Source organism: Embiotoca jacksoni, unplaced genomic scaffold, assembly GCF_022577435.1.
Source record: "Embiotoca jacksoni isolate LCO1_2020_lvr unplaced genomic scaffold, fEmbJac1.0.p SCAF_4, whole genome shotgun sequence".
In the NCBI taxonomy this organism is placed as follows: domain Eukaryota; kingdom Metazoa; phylum Chordata; class Actinopteri; family Embiotocidae; genus Embiotoca; species Embiotoca jacksoni.
This window is the reverse complement of record NW_027185392.1, coordinates 22,157,621-22,181,264: the sequence shown is the minus strand read 5'-3', so window position 1 is coordinate 22,181,264 and position 23,644 is coordinate 22,157,621. Positions and strand designations below refer to the sequence as shown.

The 23,644-nt window shown below is 39.2% G+C and overlaps 2 protein-coding genes across 3 annotated transcripts in view; both read right to left on the bottom strand.

The window, feature by feature from the left end:
- Nucleotides 1-5,095: 5,095 nt before the first annotated feature.
- Nucleotides 5,096-10,113, bottom strand: cunh6orf120 (chromosome unknown C6orf120 homolog). Of its 2 annotated transcripts, XM_069168019.1 has the most exons (3): nt 10,035-10,050; nt 9,476-9,559; nt 5,096-7,306 (listed from the first exon to the last, which is right to left on the bottom strand). In XM_069168019.1, exon 3 carries the CDS (start codon nt 7,269-7,271, stop codon nt 6,714-6,716), a length of 558 nt encoding a protein of 185 aa, XP_069024120.1. In that variant the 5' UTR covers nt 7,272-7,306; nt 9,476-9,559; nt 10,035-10,050; the 3' UTR covers nt 5,096-6,713. The 2 variants fall into 2 exon arrangements, with proteins under 2 accessions (XP_069024120.1, XP_069024119.1); XM_069168018.1 differs by lacking the exon at nt 9,476-9,559 and having other exon boundaries at nt 10,035-10,113.
- Nucleotides 10,114-11,653: 1,540 nt separating this feature from the next.
- npepps (aminopeptidase puromycin sensitive) overlaps nt 11,654-23,644 on the bottom strand; it is a 31,578-nt gene continuing 19,587 nt past the window's right edge. The window contains exons 19-23 of the mRNA XM_069166707.1: nt 21,741-21,797; nt 20,521-20,628; nt 19,078-19,233; nt 18,756-18,803; nt 11,654-15,511 (exon numbers count right to left, since the gene is read on the bottom strand). Coding sequence (XP_069022808.1) covers nt 15,365-15,511; nt 18,756-18,803; nt 19,078-19,233; nt 20,521-20,628; nt 21,741-21,797 — 516 coding nt within the window. The 3' untranslated portion in view covers nt 11,654-15,364. The remainder of the gene's footprint in view (nt 15,512-18,755; nt 18,804-19,077; nt 19,234-20,520; nt 20,629-21,740; nt 21,798-23,644) is intronic.

The following is a 23,644-nucleotide window of genomic DNA, read 5'->3' as shown; positions in this document are numbered from 1 at the left end:
AATGTATATATTCAATTCAATTCAACTTTATATTGCGCCAAATCACAAAGGTTATTTCATGGCACTTAACACATTAAAGTCCTTACAGCAAGACTTTACAATATTATACAGAGAAACCCAACAATTCAACAATTCCCACATAAGCTAGGAGGGAAAAAACTCCTCTTTCAGGGAGAAAAACCTCCAACAGAGGGAAGGAAAAACTCCCTCTTAACAGGAAGAAACCTCCGACAGAACCAGACTCAGGGGTGGGCGGCCATCTGCCTCGACTGGTTGGGGTGAGAGGAGAGCAGAGAGAGAAAAGGACAGCATAGAGATACAAGAGAAGAACTGTTGGTGGAGATGACAAGCACAGGGCAGAGACATGCAGCTCCATGACGGGACATCTGCAAAAGAAAACAGAAAATACATGAGCGAGGGAACTGAATGGAGACAACAGACAATAAGAAAAATATATGGGAGATAAAAAGATGGTGAGGTCTGAGTCAGTTAAAGAGTAGGAGGAAAGAAAAGAAGCTCAGCATGTAACGAGGTCCCCCAGCAGCCTTGGCCTATAACAGCATAACTAAGGGTTGGTTCAGGTCTACCCGAGCTAGCCCCAGCTATAGGCTTTATCAAAAAGGAAAGTTTTGAGTCTAATCTTAAAGCTAGAGAGGGTTTCTGCCCCACAAACACAAACTGGGAGCTGGTTCCACAGGAGAGGAGCCTGAAAACTGAAGGCTCTGCCTCCCATTCTACTTCTGTAAACTCTAGGAACCACAAGTACACCAGCATACTGAGAGCGAAGTGCTCTGCTAGGATTATATGGTTCTTATAGAACTGTCTTAGAGATCTTATAGATCTATAAGACATGATGGAGCCTGGTCATGTAGAGCTTTGTAAATCATCAAGAGAATTTTAAATTATATTCTTGATTTCACAGGAAGCCAGTGAAGAGAAGCTAAAACTGGAGAAATATGATCTCTCTTGTTAAATCCCGTCAGTACTCTTGCTGCAGCATTTTGGATCAGCTGCAGGGTTCTTAATGAGTAATTTGGACATCCTAACAGAACTGAATTACAATAATCTAGTCTAGAAATAACAAACGCATGAATGAGTTTTTCTGCATCACGCTGAGGAAGGATTTTCCTGATTTTATTAATATTACGTAGATGAAAGAAGGCAGTTCTGGAGATTTGCTTTATATGGTGGCTAAAGGACAAATCCTCATCAAATATAACTCCAAGGTTCCTCACAGTTTTGCTGGAGGCCAGGACAATGTCATCTAGAGTAACTAAGTGATTACAGAAAGAGTTTCTGAGGTGTTTCGGACCAAGTACAATAACTTCCGTTTTGTCTGAATTTAGAAGCAGGATGTTTTTGGTCATCCAGGCCTTCATGTCTTTTAGACAGGCTTCAAGTTTTACTAACTGATTAGTTTCATCTAGTTTTATAGAAAGATATAGCTGAGTGTCATCTGCATAACAATGGAAGTTGATACAGTGCTTCCTGATGACATCTCCTGGTCATGTACAAAGCATGTACAAAGTAAAAAGTATTGGGCCTAACACTGAGCCTTGTGGAACTCCATAACTAACTCTTGTTTGTCTGGAAGACTCATTGTTGACATGGACAAACTGGAATCTATCTGATAAGTAGGATTTGAACCAATCTAATGCAGTTCCTTTAATCCTTGTAATGTGTTCTAATCTCTGTAATAAAATCGTATGCTCAATCATATCAAAAGCAGCACTGAGGTCCAGAAGAACAAGTACAGAGACAAGTCTATTATCTGAGCCTAATAAAAGGTCGTTAATAACTATCACCAGAGCTGTTTCTGTGCTATGATGAACTCTAAAGCCTGACTAAAAATCTTCAAACAGATCATTCCTTTGTAAATGATCAAAAAGTTGATTTGCAACAACTTTTTCAAGGATTTTAGAAATAAACGTCAGGTTGTAAATTGGTCTGTAGTTTCCTAAAACAGCTGGCTCAAGAGTTGGCTTTTTAAGTAAAGGTTAAATTACAGCCACTTTAAAAGCCTGCGGTACATAGCCGGTTACAATAGATAGATTGATCTGATCTAATATGGAAGTATTAATTAAAGGAAAGACTTCCTTAAAAACTTTAGTTAGGATGAGATCTAACAGACAGCTAGAGGATCCAGATGAAGAAATAATTCTAGTTAACTCAGAGAGCTCAACAAGAGAGACATTTTCCAAGTTTACATCTGGTCCTACAGTTGCTTCCAGGGCTGTTGTGTTTGAAATTAAAAAGAATAAGGGGACCACTACAGCAAATTCATGACAGACGTCTTCAGTGGTGGCTGCACAATTAAATGACAATGAATGGCACCAAAACGGGAAAGAAAAAAAAAAACAAAAAAACAAAACACACAACTGTAATAGAGGAGATTCTTGATGCAAGAGCTGGTAGTTTGTTTTTTTTCCTCATCAGTGATGGTGTCAGGAAGGGTCTGCCCGATTCTCTCCCTAATAGTCAGAATTTTATTAGTAAAGAAGTTAATGAAGTCATTACTGCTGAGAGCTGAAGGAATAGAGGGCTCAACAGAACTGTGACTCTTTGTCAGCCTGCTACAGTGCTGAAAAGAAACCTGGGGTTGTTCTTGTCCTCTATTAATGATGAATAATATAAAGTTCTGGCCTTACAAAGAGCTTTCTTATATAATATTAGACTATCCTTCCAGGCCAGGTGAAATTTTTCTAAATTAGTGGAACTCCATTTCCTTTCCAGCTGTCTGGTCGCTGCCTAGCAGAGCGTAGTTCTGAGTTGTACCATGGAGACAACTTCCTCGGATTCATGACTCTCTTCTTCAGAGGGGCAACATCATCTAGAGTTGTAGCAGAGATACTGCAGTGTTTTCTACCAGATGATCCACTTGTGTGGGACTAAGATCAACGTAGATGTCTTCCACTCCTTTAACACACGGCATCGAAGAGGATAAGCATGTAACTGCTTCCTTAAACTTGGCCACGGCATCATCTGACAGACATCTACTGTAGTGGGATTTATACCCACATGCTGTGTAGTCCATTATTGTAACTTCAAATGTTCATAAGAAGTGGTCCGACAAAACAGGGTTTGGAGGAAATACTATTACATTTTCAGTTTCCATATGACAGAACCAGATGGAGGGTGTGGTTACCACGGTGACGGGGTTTATTTACATTCTGAGAAAAGCCTATAGAATCTAATAATGAGCTAAAAGTAGAACTGAGGCTGTCGTTGTCCATGTCAACATGAATGTTAAAGTCTCCCACTATCATCACTTTATCTGAAGTCAGCACTAAATCAGATAACAAGTCAGAGAATTCAGTTAGAAACTGTGAATAAAGACCAGGTGGGAGATAAACAACAACAAATAGAATCGGTTTCTGTGCTTTCCAGTTTGGGTGCGAGAGACAAAGAGTCAGACTCTCAAATGAATTATAACTAAGTTTCGGCTTTGGATTAATTGATAAGCTTGAGTGGAAGATTGCTGCCACTCCTCCTCCTCCTCCTCCTCCTCCTCGGCCTGAATCTCTAGGAATATGATAATTAATATGACTGGGAAGATTTGCTTCATTTATACTAACATATTCTTCCTGTTGCAGCCAGGTCTCTGTGAGACAGAGTAAATCAATCTGATGATCAGTTGTCAAGTCATTTACTAACAGAGATTTAGACGAGAGAGAGATCTGATATTTAATAGTCCGCTTTTAATTGTCAGATTTTTTTTGATCCATTGATTTGGTAGGATCAATTTTTAATACATTTTTATTGATAGATCTTTTCTTGAGTTTTTTTAAATATAGGTGGTCTGGGTATAGGATGTTGAAGGTTTTGGGTGAGTGACAGCTCTAAAGAAGCTGCAGAGGAGCTGTAAGACTGCAGCTCTGCGTCCTGGCCTCAACCCGGGATGTCAGGTTTTAGGGCTGTTAAGAAACATGGCCATATTTCTGGAAAGAAGAGCTGCACCATCCAAAGTAGGATGGATGCCGTCTCTCCGGATCAGACCAGGTTTTCCCCAGAAAGTATTCCAATTGTCAATGAAGCCCACATTGTTAGCGGGACACCACCGCGGTGAAGTGAAGACGTACGGCTGAATATATCATCACTGGTCCGGTTAGGAAGGTGTCCAGAGAAAACTACAGAGTCCGACATTGTTTTTGCAAAGTTGCACACCGATTCCACGTTAACTTTAGTGACCTCCGATTGGCGTAACCGGGTGTCGTTACTGCCGACGTCAATAACAATCTGACTGTATTTAGTCAGCAGTTTCAGGTTTGAGTCAATGTCGCCCGCTCTGGCCCCGGGAAGACAAATGACTCTGGCCCCGGGAAGACATCCGACTATGGCCGCTGGTTTCGCTGACTTCACGTTCCGCAAAATAGAGTCTCCAATAACCAGAGTTGGTTTCTCAGCGGGTGTTTCGCCGAGTGGGGAAAATCGGTTGGAGATATATATAGATAGATATATCTGTGTATTTGGAGCATATATGGGAAGAACTGGAATATACTATTCACAATTATATTTTCATTCATGTGGTTTCATTTTCGTTACTTTAGAATGAACTCTTACACCATTTTTCTACATGTCTGATTAGACAAAACTAAATATTTTTTCTGGAGAGGGCCTGGAGTGTTTGTCAAGACTTTCACAGCTGCATGGGAGGGAGGTGAGTGGTATTTAGTTTATTGCAACCTATCCATTGCCAACTGAGATAACGCAACGGTGATTGAACCAGTGGCTCTATGATAAAAGCAGTGTTGCTGTGTATTGCCGGGTAAAATCGCCAACGATGCAGTTAGTTACACATTTTTCCATCACCCTGCCCTGGTTGTTCTGTCAGAGAGGCTACAGTAGGTAGCACTAACACAAAAGGCTTGCTATTCAATTACCAATTGACTGATGTCACCCATGGGACAATGGATCTATGGAAAGTGAAGTCCAAAAACACAGCTGTAATTACCCCTCATTACCACAGCTGCCGCCAAAAAGAATGGACTGATTGTCACTTTAAAATCATGTGATTTTGATGCAAACAATTAAAGAAAAAAAACTGGTTTAAGCCATTTACACAATTGTGTAACGAAGATTAATGAGACAAAAGATGTAAAACAATGTTTTGTTTTATTTTAAAACCTGAATAAATCATCTCTTGAAACAGGTTCACGGCTTGGCTGTTCCAAGGACTGATCTGAAGGCACTGTTGAACATTTCTGCTCAGTGGTAACAAGTTTACTCAGAAGTGATCTCCAGCGCTGGAGGTGATAAATCAGCTTGAAGCTTGTCCAACAGGCAAAACAAAATTAATCAATAAACTAAGTAGAATCTTGCTACTCATTTTAACAAGTTGTTAACAATGTCTTCACAAATCAGACGTCCATTTGAGTTCAAATGGTGTAAACATCTCTGTAAACAGCGAATGAAAAACGTAATGATCTGCTTTGGTGGAAATTGTCATCCTTTTACTTTTAAAACCTTTTCAGGTCTTCTTTCCTGTCTTTATGTCTAACAATAAACCCGCCCTATCTTGCCAGGTTTGTATGGACATTTAAAACCCGCACAGATCTTCCAGACAGGTGGCTTCATTCATTCAAAGGCCGAGGAGAGAGTCAGCCACATCAGTAATCTATTGCATGATTTGAGATTTATGAGAAGTTTAAGGATGGGTTCGGATTTTTTTTTTTTTTTTTTAAGTAGATCTCAATACACTGATAACACAATTTATGAATGTTAAATTATTTATCACTGTAATCATTAATCCTCTCTATCCCAGCTTTGATGCAATATCTTTAAAAGCACAACTACACTGTCAAAGAGATGCAGTAGCGGACACAATCTGCAGTCCTCATTCTATGAAAAAATTGTATTCTGAAATTCAGCAGACATGAGACTGTTTGACAAAACGACCCATCTACTCAAGTCATTTCTTGTGTGCACAAACCCACCCTATGTCGACATGTTGTAAACTTGTGTGTGAATTTAATAGGATGCAGAACTGTGGCTTCCTGGATAGTGAGCTGTGTGCATTAAATTGCTTTTAGATTAATGGAAAGGGCAGCATGTCTGAGAAGGGTTTATCACTTTATAAAAGAGGTATTGACACTTTTGCCTTTACAGGTGGTTCATTTGAAACATACTGATGAAGCCTCTAATCAGCTTTAGGGGACTGCAGATGTTAACGGCCATCTTTTACAATGTAATCGCTTTATAATGGGGTAAGTTCACGCATCACAGAGGAGGAATGATTACAGTGACTGACACATACTGATCATTGCCCTAAGATAAACTTCCAGCATCCACAGCTATCATTTAAGACTCCAGAAATGGGCTCCTCTTGTCCTTTTGGTTAAACTGCAGTCAAATAAAGAAAAATCACAAAGACCCACATTCAGACCATTAGATTCACCCCAATAAATGTAATTCTCTAACACCCTGTTAAATCTAAAAGGGATTACCCTTTTAGATTTACTCACTTGCTCACTTGCCAAACATGCACACTTTGTGAAACATTTTGTGATGGGTCAGGTTTCACTCGTGAATCCAGCACAGTATGTTTGATTGCAAATAAGCAATTATTAAAATGCCAGATTTCTCCCTGGGGTTTGGTGCAACATTTTCTCATCCTTAAAGAATTAAAGGAAATCATCTTCTTCAGTGTACAATTGGCTGAGTAAGCCAAGAACAAAATTGCCTCCTGTCACAGCAGCAACAAAAAAACTTGAGTTTCAAAACAAAATCTCAAGAATAATTTTTAAAAGTCCAATCAGAATAGTCCAAAAGATGGACTCTTCCTCTTGAAAGTCCTCCTCTGCTGCGCGGGTGGATTTCTTTTCTTTATGTCTGTCTTCTGAAGCATACGAGCCCTTATTGAATGGGTCCTGTGGCACCGTCTGATCGTAAAACACTCTCATTTCAAACTCGCTCTCTTGGTGAGACGGGTGGCCGTAAATGCCGATGCCCACAGGTCTCGTGAAGTCCCCCGGCACCACTACTACGTCATGGCCGCAGGTGGCCGATTGAAGCTTGTAGGTGTCGAAGCTAGGATGTAGGGTTTTATCTGACACGTAAAGGTCTGCATCTCCCTTGAGGCTTTGCATGTGCAGGACAATTCTCCCATCGTGGTTGAGACGCAGGTAACTGTAATTTCCAGCCCCGATGTGCCCCTGAACCACGTGGAGCAGCACCCAGTCTTCCGGGACGCTGTCATCCTCTGAGGGGTTCAAAAAGCTTGTGGCCTGGGACAGCAAGAGGGCAACGACCAGAATGCTGCAGCTCAGCATCATGGTGAAGGCATCTGTCAGTCAGTCACCTGGACAGCCTAGAAAAATGGGACGAAGCACAGATCACATTGACGTTGACATTGACACGGGAAAGGAATCTATAACTGTGGTACATTCAGGGCAAAAACATGAAACTAGGAATGCAACCAGGCGGGAAGCCGAAACAAAAAACCCTTGAAGCATAAAAACTCAAGGGATCCCAGGGTCTTGGAGTCAGTGTGGACTGATATATTCAATACAATTCCAAGACTCCTTTGTGATTGGCCTTAATAATTCTTTTATATTTCTAACTACTTTTGATTTATGATATCACATATAATTATTGATAAATGGACTAAGTATCTTAACAATAAAAAGTTACAAAACACTGAAAAATTAGGTGTTGTCTTCAAATTACTGATTGTGTCCGACCAAAAATTAAATTTAAACCGAAACTGTATTTGATCAAAGCGGTGGGGACGATACTGTCTCTCTCTGACTCCTTTGCACCACTAGCTGATTAGCACTGTCCCAGCTAACTGACCCACTGTGTGCAGCCAGAGGTGCAGTCCCATGGCTTGAAGAAAAGCTCAGTACATCCACATCCACAAAGGTGCAAGTGCCCCTCACCTTTCTGGGACAAGCGCCAGGTACAGACTGTCATGTCTGTGGGGGATGCCACTGTAATCATTGCTGGGAATAGTGTTTACATATTGCTGTGGCCAGAACAGAGGTTGTAAAGACGTATGTGCACCCACCAACCAGCAAGAATTCTGGCTCCCACAGACCGGTTAGATTAGTCCTCTCCTCTCTCTCAGCCCTGTGCAGGTCTACAATCTTGTCCCTGACATCCTTAGACAGCACTTTGGTCTTGCTCATGGTGGAGAGGTTGGAATCTGATTGATCGATTCTGTGGACAGGTATCTTTTATACAGGTAATGAATTGAGACGGGTGTCTTTTATAAAGGTAATGAGTTGAGTTTCAGAGTACTTTCTTAAAGCCAGAGGACTAATCTAACCGGTCTGTGGGAGCCAGAATTCTTGCTGGTTAATAGGGGATCAAATAGTTATTTCACACAATCAAATGCAAATCAATTGATAACTTTTATACGATGTGATTTTCTGGATTTTTTTTTTTTTTAATATTCTGTCCCTGTTAAAATAAACCTACCATTACAATTATAGACTGTTCATTTCTTTGTCAGTGGGCAAACTTACAAATTCGGCACGCGATCAAATAATTATTTCCTTCACTGTATGTGCTACAATGATTCTTTGCAACTTTTCAACAGAGCTGAAGCACATTATATTTGTGCGAGAAGCTTGCTTAGCTGTGTCTAGTGAAGAGGGAAACAAAACATTCTCACGGTAGAAGAGCTCCCTGTTCTATGCTTTTAATAGCAGGTTTTCGGTTACAAATGTGTGACTGTATCTGTATGTGGGGTCAGACGTGTGCACGAGTCTGTCCTTTCAGCTGAAATATATTGAATCTGTAATTCTTTGATTTGGGATTCTTGACTCTTTTAGTCCCTGTGATAGACTGGTGACCTGTCCAGGGTGTATGCTGCCCTCGCCCAAAGTGAGCTGGGATAGGCTCCAGCTCCCCCGTGACCCCGTTCAGGATAAAGCGGGTATAGATAATGGATGGATGGATGGATGGGACTCTTTTAGTATTCTTCTTGTGATTCTTGATATTCTTATATTATCTTGTTTTATTAAATTTAAAAAAGAGAGTTCATTGTATCATTGTTTATCTGTTCATTTCTCACTGGAAATACATCATTTTCACCACTGTGTGACAAAGTGACAAAACTTGCACATGAAGGTTATAGCTTCCCCCTTTGCTCCATGCAGTTTTGAAATGTTTTGATTGCCTCGCTCGTGTTACCTTAATTAACATGGTGCTATCCACCAAATTGAGGCAACTTTTTGTAGCCAACTAACCAGGTATACCAGCCTTATTATTTACAGGCAAAGAAACTATAAAGAAAATGAAATAATTTCACTTGGAGGAAACCTACAAATAAACCCACTAGTGACTTCTAGCTGTTTGGTATTTGTCTCAGCTGAAGAGAGCAGAAGGGACACCTGCAGATTTGCTGTTAAACATTAAACATATTCGCCTTCCTCTCAGCGCAGTTAAAGCTGACTCGAAAAGAAAGCAGTGATTTACCGACTGAAAGCAGAGTTAAAAATAACCTGCTGGGTCCAGCATCGGTGAATCTGACCTTTGATACGAAGGAAAACAGACGTTAACTGCTGCAACAGACTCCCCGTTATGACATCCAGCTTCGGGACTTTCCAACCAGATACTGGTGACAAATTAAAACGAACTTATTCGCATGAAACGACCATTTCCATCTGAACACTCTCCATAACCTGATGCTCGTTTTTAGAGTTTATGCTAATCTGCTAACACAACACTCAACCACAAGTTTTAAAACCCTGTGCAACATAATGATATAATAAATCATATTGACACATACAAAATGCGTGTTCTTTCCAATAAATAGTTGCCAGTTTACATGTTAGCTCACGGTGCACAGGAGAAAGTGCATGAGGTTTACAGCTAACTGCATGCTTAGCTAACTGACCAGCTTCTTAAAACAGTTAGCTTGCTATCAACGCAGCTAACCGTTGCCGTTGCTTGTTAAGCTTTGAGCTAAATCCGCACAGGTTTACAGATGATGGATGCTTCGGAATCACCTACAACTTAATAATTAAGATATGATTGTAATATATTATACTACATATCAATGAGCCATTTAACACAGTCAGTTTACTCACACAGCTGTCATTTCCTAGCCAGCATCTTCGACTTAACATAGAAGCAACAAAGTTCAGTTGTTCACTTCCTTTTCCTGCGGCTCACCGCCAGCACACCGCGCACTCCTCCTACCGGCCAACCTGCGAACGACACCCACTTTGAGCCAATGAGCTCAGCAATCAAGCTTCACAAAATGTACAAATAGACTGGATTTAATGGCCAAGAGAAATAATCAAGCAAGGATAAGTTATATTATTCAAACGTTTAAGTCTTAAAATCTTAGTGTTAAGGTCATATGAAGGCTGTGGTGATGCAATGGATTATATTGTATTCTTTCTTTTCTTTTTTTTTTATTGAACTTTATAAAACAGTTAAGAAAATGTCTGTTTGTTCTGTATAAGATTCTGACCTAGAGGTTGGGACAATTTTTTGTTAAACTTAAAGTACAACCCTGGAAAGTACGGCTGAAAACATTAACTTGCATACAACCACTATTCCCACACTGAAACACAATCCTGGCCATGGTTTAGTTTATGTCAACTGGCTTATGATAATCTAATATAATATTGAAAATACACAAACCCTAAATTTTCCCTGTGGCCCATACGTTTAAAATGCTGATAACAGTTTCGATACCATTCGACAATATACAGTATCCTGCTTGTCGACTTCAGGAGGAAGACGACGGCTCCACAACCGCTGAGAGTTCTGGGAGAGGAGGTGGACATGGTTGAGGAGTACAAGTACCTGGGTGTGTCCATCGACAACAGACTGAACTGGAAGACCAACATCAACGCTGTCTACAAGAAGGGGATGAGTCGACTCTTTTTCTTGAGGAAATTTCGATCCTTCAATGTGTGCAGCGAGATGTTGGAGATGTTCTACCAGTCTGTTGTGGCCAGTGCATTGTACTTCGCTGTGGTCTGCTGGGGGAGCAGCATTGGAGCCGGAGACACCAACAGACTTAACAAACTGGTTAAGAAGGCCGGCTCCATCATCAGCTACAATCTGGATAGTCTGGAAAAGGTGGTGGAGAGGAGGACGCTGAACAAACTATTATCCATATTGGATAATCCTGACCACCCTCTCCACCACCTGCTGCAGGGACAGAGGAGGACGTTCTCCAAAAGACTCCTCCAGCTCCGCTGTCACAAGGACAGATACAGGAGATCATTCCTGCCGACTGCAATAAGACTGTACAATAACTCACCTCTGGCAAAATAAGACTGTACAATAACTGTACAATAACTCACCTCTGGCAAAATCCATCACATAACAATAACACTGTTGACTGTGTTTCTTGGTTGTTTGTATATAATATATATATATATACTGTACTGTATCTACTGTGCATTTTATATTTTATATTTATGTTTTATATTTTATACTGCTATTTTACTGCTATTTTATTGCTTTTCTATTATTATCTTATTGCTTCTGTATGCTGCTGTAGCGAAAAAAATTCCCCCCCCGGGGATTAATAAAGTAACTACCTACCTACCTACCTACCTCCCCAGTGAGTGTTAAAAGGTTAAGGTAAAAACGCACAACCTTGTTTCCGAAAGAGTTTGGACGCTCATCTGCTCATTACAAATCTCATAAACCCCTATTTAATTGCAAATAGACCAAAGACAACAAATCAAACTTTGAAACGGATTAATTTTATTATTTTATGAAAAACATATGCTCTTTTTGAATTTGATGGCAGCAACACGTCTCAAAAAAGGACAGGGGCAATAAAAGACTGGAAAAGTTGTGTAACGCTAGGAAAAACACCTGTTGGAACATCTCACAACTAATTAGGTTAAATGGCAACAGATCAGTAACATGATTGGGTATAAAAAGAGCATTTCAGAGGCAGAGTCTCTCAGCAGTGAAGATGGGAGAGGTTCATCACTGTGAAAAGACTGCATGGGTAAATAGTGCAAAAATCTAAGAAAAATTTTCCTCAACATAAAATTGCAAAGAATTTGGGGATTTCATCTTCTACGGTACATAATATCCTTAAATGATTCAGACAATCCGGAGAAACCTCTACACAAGGGACAAGGACGAAAACCAATATTGGATGGCCGTGACCTTCGGGTCCTCTGGCAGCACTGCATTAAAAACAGACACAGTTCTGTAGTGAAAATCACTTTATGGGCTAAGAAGAACTTCCAAAAAACATTGTTTGTGTTCACAACAGTTCATCGCTGTATCCACAAATGCTGGTTAAAACTCTACCATGCAAAGAAGAAACCATATTTAAACATAATCCAGGAACACCGCCGCATTCTCTGGACCCGAGCTCATTTTAAGATGGATTGAGGCGAAGTGGAAAACTGTCCTGTGGTCTGACGAATAAAAATTTGAGATTCTTTTTGGAAATCATGGACGCTGCATCCTCCACGCTAAAGAGCAGAGGGACCATCCAGCTTGTTATCGGTTGAAAAGCCAGCATCCGTTATGGTACAGGGACGCATTGGTGCACATGGCATGGGTTGCTTGCACATCTGGGAAGGAACCATGAATGATGAACAATATATACGGGTTTTGGAGTAACATATGCTGCCACCCACATATCTCTTTCAGAGAAAGCCTTGCTTATTTCAGCAAAACAATGCCAAATGACATTCTGCATGTATTTCAACTGCATGGCTCCTTAGCGGAAGAGTCCAGATGCTAAACTGGCCTGCCTCCAGTCCAGACCTGTCTCAAATTTAAAAAATTTGGCGCATTATTAAAATGAAAAATATGACAGAGGAGACCCCAAACTGCTGAACAGCTGAAATTGTTATAAAATAATGGGACAACTTTTCACTTCCAAAACTCCAGCAATTGGTCTCCTCAGTTCCCAGACATTTACAAAGTGCTGTAAAAAGAAGAGGTGATGACAGTGGTAACTTTTGTAAAAAGTGTTGCCGGCATCAAATTCAAAATAAGCATATATATTACATAAAACTAAAAAAAAGCTTAAGTTTCAACACTGATATGTTGTCTTTGGTCTACTTGCAATTAAATATGGGTTTATGAGATTTGCAAATCATTGCATTTTGTTTTTATTTACATTTTACACATTGTTCCAACTTTTCCGGAAACAGGGTTGTAGCAGTCAGAGCACCCTGATTGAATAGAGGTTAAAAAAAACGACCATAAACAACAACATTCCCACTTGCGTTGCTCCATGCTTTTCCTATCCCCCTTTTTCCAATACACTGCCATTTTGGTAATCAAGACTTGTTCTCAGTTGATTAGAGAGTTTAAAGACTTGACGTAACAAAGTAACTATGGCCAGCACTAGAGTACCTGAACAGCTTACATATGCACCCGTTACTGCAGTGGGAGCAGGAGGATGTCTACGACTGGTTCTAAATAGTGATGCACCTGAGAAGTGTCCCGTTGGGACAGATGCTGTATCATCAAGTGTTACTTTATTGGACTGCATATTTACATTTGCCTTAGCAACACTGAGGTCAAAGCTGTCCTGGGTGACAGCTTTTCCTCTTCTTGAACTCAGAACCACAAACACATTCAACATGTTGAACTCAAGTCAGATTCATTAAAAAAAAGACAAGTAAATGTTTCGGCACAGTTGACAAACTTAAAGCCAAACTGTGCCAAACATTTCCATAGACACCTTATTAAACCAAAATGTATTTTAACTTTCCCTGTGATCATGTCCATCTGTAACCACTTTTATTCTGCGTAGGTATAAATCAGCTGTTACATATACATATTATTCCCCTGTTTAAGAGCTCCTATATCCACTTGTAACCCAATATCATCATCCTAGCGCCTGTTAATGTGTGAAATAATTCAAAATAAATTACAGATCTTTTTTCAGGCATGCACTCTCACACCTCATTCATAAAAGTCAGCGTGTACTGATTTCATGTCATTTGTTTTTAGAATTTCTTTTCACTTTAATAAACACCAACTGTAGTTTTTAACAAAAAGAAAAAGAAAATTAAAAGAAAAAAAAAAAAAAAAAAAACAAATTTTCCAGGGGAAAAGTGTCTTAACAACAGGTTGGATGACTTGGTCGGTATGTTTCCAAAAAACACATCAAATTGTAAATTCTATATAGATATACTCGCTCAACAAGTCTGCATAATCTGTCACAGATATATTTGACGTTATATGGATGTCACCTATTATCCCCACTTCAGTGTTTCTTAATTACTGCAAACCAGTTGACCAATTTAAGGCTTCCAAGTTCAACAGTGGAGTCAAAGTCGCTCCGTCACAGCCACAAAGTCCAAACGATGCCTCATCGGACACTCAACCTTATGAAGAGGCATTTCCTGATGTTACTTCAAAATGAAAAGGCCCCGATAAGTAGTGTTGTGATCTTTTTCTTTTCCTCTCCTCAATATATAACATTATCTCAACATTTAAATAAATCACTGCATCTGATGTTTTATAAAAACACACCTGTTTCTTCATTTCATTGTGGGTGGTGGATAAAGGAATTGGATTAAATATGCTTTTGGATGATTTAAACCATACAAACTTTGAACAGAGCTTGAAGGGTTGTTGTTGTTGTTTTGTTTTTTTTTGGGGGGGGGGGGGGGTGGAGGGTAGAAACAGGTAGCCATTAACTTTTCAATTAATTCTTTTAAAGGAACATCTGCAAAAATGGTTGCATTATACAGTTTACAATGTAGTACCATGCTGGCGCTGCTCGCCTCGTCCTAACCGTTTATTAGCAATAGAGAATCAGTGCTGTTGGAAACTATTACACATACTATCGTTTTTAACCCCATTCTGCGCAGGTGCCTCCTGCTTTCACCCAATCACAACGCCCCGAAAGAGAAGTTGAGTAAAGTGTGAATATAAGCTGAACTGTACAGAGAACTAACTGAATACTATATTGAAAATGAGTGGCAGCAGGAAAGAAAGGGGAGGGGTTCACAGTTTTGTCAGATACAACGCAGATGTGGATGAAGGTGTGCATACGGGGGCATAAAATGCAGAGTGTGTTTGCAGAGCTAGTGATTATTTGGAAGGTTGTGGTGTTTCTCTGACTTTGCTGAGCACCTTTTTAATTACGTTGCTTATTGACTGTTGGCTGTGTCATCTGCTCATGGGCAGAATGGGGGTAAAACTACATTCCTTGTCTAACTAAAATATATTTTGCTTGTTAACATAAAAAGAGGCTCTTTGCGTTTCCAACACTGTTAAATTCTTGGCTTTTTGTCTTCTTGTTTCATACAGTTTTCTTTAGGGAAATGAAGCCTGCTGTAAGTACGCTCTGCTCTCCTGCTCTGGTCTGTAGTGAGGGGGAGCCGAGGCAGCTATGATGCTGGGAGGTCCACGCTGAAGGGAAGGGGGGGTATGGGCTGGAGTAGGAGGCGGGGTTGGCAGCTCAGACAGGGGGCGCTTTGCGCAGCAGTAGATACTGGTGGATGTCGTCGGCGTCGCGCTTCAGCCAGGCGGCGTTGAGGAGGATGTTCTCACAGCACTGCTGCACTGTACGCTCGGCCGCTGGCGCCGGGTGACTCTCGAAGAAACTCTGCAGGGACAGAGAGGAGGAGAGCTGTTTAATCTTCTATTACACACCTCAGCACTTATGAGGCAGATTAAGTCACATTAAAATCATACTGTTTCTAACCATTTCTGATTGTAAGCAAAACACATCAAACTTGTTTTTATAACTGTCAGAATGTTTCTTTTTTCTAATTCAGCGTAGACTAATGCATTTTATGTTCATGCTGTCTTATCTTGTACACGACCCACTGTAACTTCAAAACCTCATGATTGTAATTATTGAAACATAGTTATTTTGGTCGAGTCTGGATGGACAAATGAAACCGAGTTTTTTTTAGCTGAAGCGGTTCTGATTCTGGACAAACTAAAGACTTTCAGCCTCCATCAGGTTTCTGAAGTCTTGCCACCTCTTTGCTTGTCTCCAGACGTGGCTACAAAGCTGAAAGCCAATGTGTTTCAGAAGAGAGTGTGTTTGTGAGATCTTCTGCATTCCCAAATCAGAAATTTGTCCTGGAAAGCTACTTTTGTGTTTATAGCAGCAGGATTGAGGCAGCTGAGACAACAATATGAGATCCCCCTATCAGTCCTAACTTCTCTTGGGACACCAATTGGATATATTTTGACAGCTGTAGTGGCAATTCCTTGTCTTGATCAGTCTCTGGGTCATCTTCAATACCCCCTAATATCAGAAAAAATATGCTGCTCTGAACTAAACCTGTAAGCTGCGATCAGCTGATCATTTCTCCACCTTACTTATGGTCATAGAGGGATGGAGTGGTGGAAGAAGTTATATTGTTTATTTAAGTAAAGGAACCGATACATAATGGGAAAAAAATCCATTACAAGTAGAAGTCCTGCATGAAAAATCCTACTCAAGTAAAAGCACATAAGTACTAGCAGCAAAATAGAGTGTTGAGGTAAAATTGCTTTTACTGTCTTTCTGACAGAGAGATTATTATTACTGACGCATCAATGTGTAAGCAGCATGTAAGTGTTGTAGCTGCTGGAGATGAGGCTGGTTTGAACTACAACCCCGTTTCCCCAAAAAATTTAGATGCTGTGTAAAATATAAATAAAAACAGAATTCAGTGATTTGCAAATTAAGTAAACCCAAATTCAACTGTAAATAGACCAAAGACAACATCAAATGTTGATTGACCTAATTAGCTACCAGGTGTTTTCTTTTAACATTACACAACTTTTCCAGTCTTTTGTTGCCCCTTTCCCAACTTTTTTGAGATGTGTTGCTGGCATCAAATTCAAAATGCGCATAAAACAATAACATTTCTCAGTTTCAACGTTTGATATGTTGTCTTTGGTCTATTTTCAACTAAATATGGGTTTATGTGATTTGCAAATCACCGCATTCTGTTTTAATTTACATTTTACATAGTGTAACTTTGTAAAATGTAAAAACTTTATCCAGTTTTATATCCAGGGGCAGCAGATAAATCTGTGGGTTTGTCAGATATGACTGGGAAAGGAAAGACGAAAAAGCAAAGTTCTGTTACAAAATTCTTTTGTTTTTGGGCTTCACCTCTAGTCTTAGGTTTTTGGAGAGATATTGGATCATTTGAACATTTACTGTAAGGCCCAAAATGTTGGAAATGACTGATTTAAGCTTTGACAATGTGTTTTTATTTTAAATTTTTGTATCATCTGTGTTGTGTCAAATCATCTTTTAAGGAACAAAAACTGTCAAGTGTAGTGGAGTGAAAGTATAAAGGAGCATAAAATGGAAATACTAAGCACAAGCACTTCAACATTGTACCTTAGTACAGTAATAAGTAAAAGTACTTTCCTTATTTTCCACCACTGGAGTGATATTACAGAGTGATGTCTCTTTTCATTCACAATCAATCTTTGGCAAAGTAAAGTAAGAGAGCACATTAACCAACAGACTGAAGTTTTAGCGGGCATGTCACACATTCATTAACAACAGCTGAGGTTGGTCATTTAACTGGAGAAAAACAACGATCAGCAGTGGTTATAAAAGACAAGCTGCTGATGTTGCCTGCATGTTTTTCAACATCGGCCTTTCCTGATGAGAGATTCAGATGTGTCAAAACTTAATTTTGCCAATCTGAAACCAGATTAAAAAAAGAACTGCTATTGGAATCCAGCCCTAAAATTACAAGGTTTGTTTACTAGCTGTTCTGGAGTTTTCAACTGACTCCCACAATCTGACTGTTCAGCAGCAGATGGAGTTTGCCATGTTGCATTGGACAGAATTGCCAGGAAAAAAAGAAATCTAAATGTTAACATTTAAAAAAGTTTTGCCAACCGGGCACATTCCATGTGCTGATGCACACACTGATGATGTGACATGAACAAAAGCTCAGATACTAAATGGACCTCAAGTATAACAACCTGTTTCACCAACAATTTTTCTCAAGGTCACATATTAACCAGTTATAGAAAATAGCAGAAATCCTGCAACAATGCTTCAGGTTTTTGAAAAAATACAAAGGTAACTCGTCTCTGTATATTTCCCATACATACACAGAAACTGACTAGACTAGAGATGAATTCATGCCTTAGATAGTTGTACAGTAATCTGTAAAAGATATTTAACACATTATAGGTTTGTAAAGCTAGGAGAGCTATTCTATGTCATGTTGACGCATGAAACGTAATCTGAAATCAAACGCTGGATAGCAAACAAAAGGGATAAACAGAGTGAAGCTGATGGTCGCTCAGATGAAGTTGAAAGTTTTGAAGTGTCCAGGAAGGCCAATGATTTAAGCACAGAACATAGCAACTGCATTCAACTTTACTTAGTTTCATTGGTTGAAAGTCATAACCCCCGCATTTCCTGTTTATCTCCACACAATGACATGAAAAGGCAAAAATGCAAATAAAAAACCGAATAACCTGCAGCTACCTCCTGATGGTGTATTTGTTTCCAATTAAACAATATACATTCAGTGATATTTTTTATTTGTAGCAGTTGGTAAACTGAGCAGAACCACGACTAATGACATGTTAATGCTGCTGTGTTTGCTTGAGGAGTGATTCAGCAATAGTTTGTTAAAATGTTAACCTGAACTTGATCTGCAGACGATTGATTACCGAGCTTGTTGTTCATCATTCAGCCCTTGATTTAAATCTCAGTTTTCATTTCAGAGTCTGTACCAATTAAAGTAGAGTCATTTGTTTAAGTAGCAAAATGTTACATTATAACAACTGTCTTTCTTAAAAGTAACACCTTGCAGGGATCACCCCCTTAAAAAGAACAACTAGTGAGGAGTTATGTGACGTCTTCTCACCTTCACCTCAGCAGCCATTTTATCAATTGCGAATCCATCGACTGTGAGCTGCAAAGACAGACAATACGAATGTAAGCTGACCAGAAAGAAAAAAATCTGTATCTGCATTGTGACTGAAACCAAGCACCACATTATTAAACCAAAACAAACACAGAGGCATATTCAAACACCAGCTGCCTTTGTAGAAAATAACACAAAATTTAAAAGTCATGATCTCTGTGCCGGAGAAAGAAATGCCTAAATAAAGAAATTATTATTACACCAACATGACCTCAGGAAATTCTTTAAGTAAATCAGAACAAGTAGGAGATTTTTTTTATACCTTGATGAGCCGTGATATGAGGAAGCCTCCCTGGTAACGGTTGTAAAGCTCCTCCCAATTATCCTTGACGAACTTCCAGGCGGCTTTCCGGCCTTGTTTACTGCTTCCTGCAACTCCCCCAATTACTGACACCGTGTCCTGTGGACGAACGTCTTCCTGTAGGTAAAAAGATCCAGAAGAATGAAAAGTTAGTTTGTACCTGGAAGACGTATCAGACTCTGTAAACCTGTCTATGTGACCAAACAGTTTACAATTTAATTTTAACTTCCAGTGTGTATCGAAAGCAAGCTAAAACAAATTTTAGGTGAAGACTTGACACAGGAAATTCAGCATAAATCAGTATTTTAAAGCTGAAACAGTAACCCCATTTTTTTTTTTATTTTACAGTAATATTTTAGCCAGAATACAAGCACATTAAATTAATGTGACTCACAATCAGAATTTTAAATTATTGCAAAAATAAAGAAAGAACAAAAAACACTTGGCTCATTTCTTAAACTAACACATACAGTGGTGTGAAAAAGTGTTTGCCCCCCTTCCTGATTTCCAATTTTTTTGCATGTCTGTCACACTTAAATGTTTCAGATCATCAAACAAATTTAAATATTAGTCAAAGATAACACAGGTAAACACAAAATGTAGTTTTTAAATGAAGGTTTTTATTATTAAGGGAGAAAAAAAAATCTAAACCCACATGGCCCTGTGTGAAAAAGTGTTTGCCCCCTCCTGTTAAAACATAACTTAACTGTGGTTTATCACACCCGAGTTCAATTTCTCCAGCCACACCCAGGCCTGATTCCTGCCACACCTGTTCTCAATCAAGAAATCACTTAAATAGGACCTGCCTGACAAAGTGAAGTCGACCAAAAGATCCTCAAAAGCTAGACATCATGTTGAGATCCAAAGACATGAATCCTATTGAGATGCTGTGGCATGACCTTAAAAAGGCGGTTCGTGCTGGAAAACCCTCCAATGTGGCTGAATTACAACAATTCTGTAAAGATGAGTGGGCCAACATTCCTCCACAGCTGGAAAAGACTCATTGCAAGTTATCGCAAACGCTTGATTGCAGTTGTTGCTGCTAAGGGTGGCCCAACCAGTTATTAGGTTTAGGGGGCAAACACTTTTTCACACAGGGCCATGTGGGTTTGTATTTTTTTTCTCCCTTAATAATAAAAACCTTCATTTAAAAACTGCATTTTGTGTTTACTTGTGTTATCTTTGACTAATATTTAAATTTGTTTGATGATCTGAAACATTTAAGTGTGACAAACATGCAAAAAAAAAAGAAATCAGGAAGGGGGCAAACACTTTTTCACACCACTATAATTATAAGCATGTTGGTTAAAAATAGCAATTAACAAACAATGAGGTGTGTTTCATATCTTTTGTCTGCCTTGGAAACCGAAAAAAAACGTAAAAAAATAAAACAAGGTTGTGTACCGAAAGTGCGAAGCTGAGGACTTTCTGGATGAGGTCGGGGGCAGCGATGGCGCCGAGCACTCGCTCAATACGATTCTTCTCCTCCTGCATGTCTGCTTGCTTGTGGAGCTGAGAGAGGAGGGACACAAAGAACAAATGCTATCACATACATGATATGAGATGAAGAATGAAATTTGGTGTTCAACAGAAATACAGAATGTCCTCTTTTGACAATGGGCACTTCTTTGTGAATAATCTTTGTGAATAAATTATTCTGTTTAAAGTCCTTTGGAATCATCTGAATCCATGTCTATCTTTGTCTTAATATACATCCAGATCCTCTTCGAAGTTATAATTACAAGCATAATAAACTTGTTGGTACCCTTCCATAAAATAAAAATAAAAAAGACAAACAAGGCTGTGTTTCAAATGAAATACTTATCTTAGTACACAAATAGCACTCTTCCATGTTACAATTCCTACTTGTGTAGTACTTGAATTTCGACAGGGTAAATCACACACTGCTGTAGCATGTGAATACATCATTATTTTACCCAGAAATGAACATGTTTTCGTGGCCTCTGTTTTACACACTCAATAAACACACTGATGGTTTCTAGCCAACAGCAGTATGGTGGTACTTAGTGCAAAAAAAAAAAAACACCACTTTGCAGTGTTCTGCAACAGCTGCAGCTTCCTCAGACGCCTTACTGTAAAAAAAAAAATAATAATTTGAAAATGCGAAATGTAACTCCACAATTGTCTATTCAATATTTGATTTTGAAAAAAGGCTGACTTTGCTTTTTGTTTAAATAATAAAACAGATGAAATTGGCATGATCAAAAATACTAAGACTATTAACCAATTATTTTGTTGCACAACCCTCAGAGGAAATCAATGCAAACAAATGCCTGGTGAAACTCCAGTGCACCAGTCAGCAGGTAGTTTGGTGAACTCTTCCAAAGCAAATAGCTTCAGCTGGCTCAGGTATGAATGGAGCCTTCTCTAAGGCTTTTTCAATTGATGTTCTATGCAACAGCTCGCAATTTCATTGACAAGAAAAGTGTTGTTTAAAGTGTTGGTCAATTCTTGTGGTTTAGGTGAAGACCAGATCACATTTTATGACCAATTAATGCAGAAATTCTAGTAATTCCAAAAGATTCACATTTTTCTTGCCACTGCGACTGTATCTGAAGACCTTTATGTCACAGACAGTCTTAACATTTCTGCTGCAGTTTTACCTTCAGCATCGTGTCCAATGTGGCACTGTCTCCATGCTTCAGCACTGTTAGATACACCTGGTGATAACAAACATAAACAGTCAAAATGAGACACCAACATCATCTATTTGTAACATTTAACAGAATTTAATGTAGTTTGTGTGTTCTACTGGTTTGCTTTATATTGTATTGTCTTAGAAATCCCCCCCCCCCGCCAGTGTTTTCTGATCCCTTTGCATACAAACTGTCCGAGCATACGAAAAATTTTGGTCCAGCTTTAGATTAAAGCCACCTAAAGATGTTACATCTAATTGGACAAAATCAACAATGGGCAAAACAATAAAACATAGTTTACATCGCAATGATCTGATCTACAGTCAGGTCACTTGCATGTCAGGTTTACACACTGTTGTGTTGACAGTTTTCCTTTTCTTGGTAGCACAGGATCTTGCCTCAGCAGCATCGTTATTTACGTCAGTGTCAGAAAAAGATGGAAATTAAGCCAAATGGTAGAGGCAGGCCACTCTTATTCTAACAAGACCTCCTTACACCAGTAGAATCTGTCCACTTTGGTACTCAATTTAGTTTACACATCTTTCAATTTCAAAAATAAATATTTTGGAAATCCATTATATAATTCAATTAGACCAGCAATTTGGATTACAGGAGCAAACTTACAGAATGCAACTGAGAAGCTGTCTAGTGCAACATAACATTTTCATTACTGACTTGTTGGTAACTGTGAGTTAAGAACAGAATGTTTTGTGAGGAGTTGTGTTAAAGAGCATGAACTTCACCCTTTGGGCGGTTTTGACAGTTTAGTGACACTAGTTTTAATGGCAAATGATAAAGTTTTTGACTCATGCTCAACTAACAGAGCGAGTGAGTGGGTGACAGAGTAAAGAAGCAGTGTGGCTCACACAATTATCATTTTATTTTATCATATATAAAATGTATAAAAATGTGTTATTGCGGCACCAAAAGGCAAAGGTATTCATGACAAATACTAGTATGCCAGTTACTCATTTCTACATGCGGTTTGTTCAGACACCTATGATGTTCACTAATACAAACCAGCAATTCTGAAATAGTTATTGTGACATTCCTGTAACCGCCAACCTGATATTCAGCATTTCAACACCAAATTCTGTTTCTTCATGGCTCCAAAAATGAGACACTTTCATGTATGCGTTTCTCTTGTGTTCCTTGGCTGAAGCAACCCTTGCACAGGTCGATGGCAGCATTAAAAAACCTGGATGCATGCAATAACCTGCTTTCTTTAACCAGTCTCCAGCCTTCATATTCTAGCTTCACCAAAAAGGGAGAGTCATATGGTAGTAGTTAACTACTACTATTAATTAGGCCATCACAGCACTTCCACCAATGTAATTAATGGATACACATTTGTATGACATTTGCTATATGAAATAGTATTTGAGCCACCACGGTGTAGTGCAACTAGTGCACCTGGACTTTGTCACTAATACAGCCCAATAAAAAGCATGTGTAAATAAACTTCCTTTCCAATAAAAAAATAAATGTTTTATTTGATGAAATGGAAAAATGAGAGCTGGATGACTGCAGTGCAGAACTTCTGTCTTCTCATTCTGCCAATGAAAATAATGACAAAAACATTGTTGGCATGTGCTTAAGTCAAAGGTTCTGCCATTACCTACTCCACCGCTACTGTTACGGCAGTAAAACGGTGGATAAATGGTTCTGTACATTGCAACCCGGCGAAATGGCTCGTTTTACTTTTAGAATATGATTTGGAAAGTCTAGAAGAAACGCACGATTTAATCATTTTGTCCTTGTTCAAGTTAGCTTGGAGGTAAACCATAAGTTTATTGAGTCAGCTGGCGGAAGTCTGTGGGACACATGCTCTGCTCATAGAGCATGACTATTATGTATTTATCCAGCCAGCA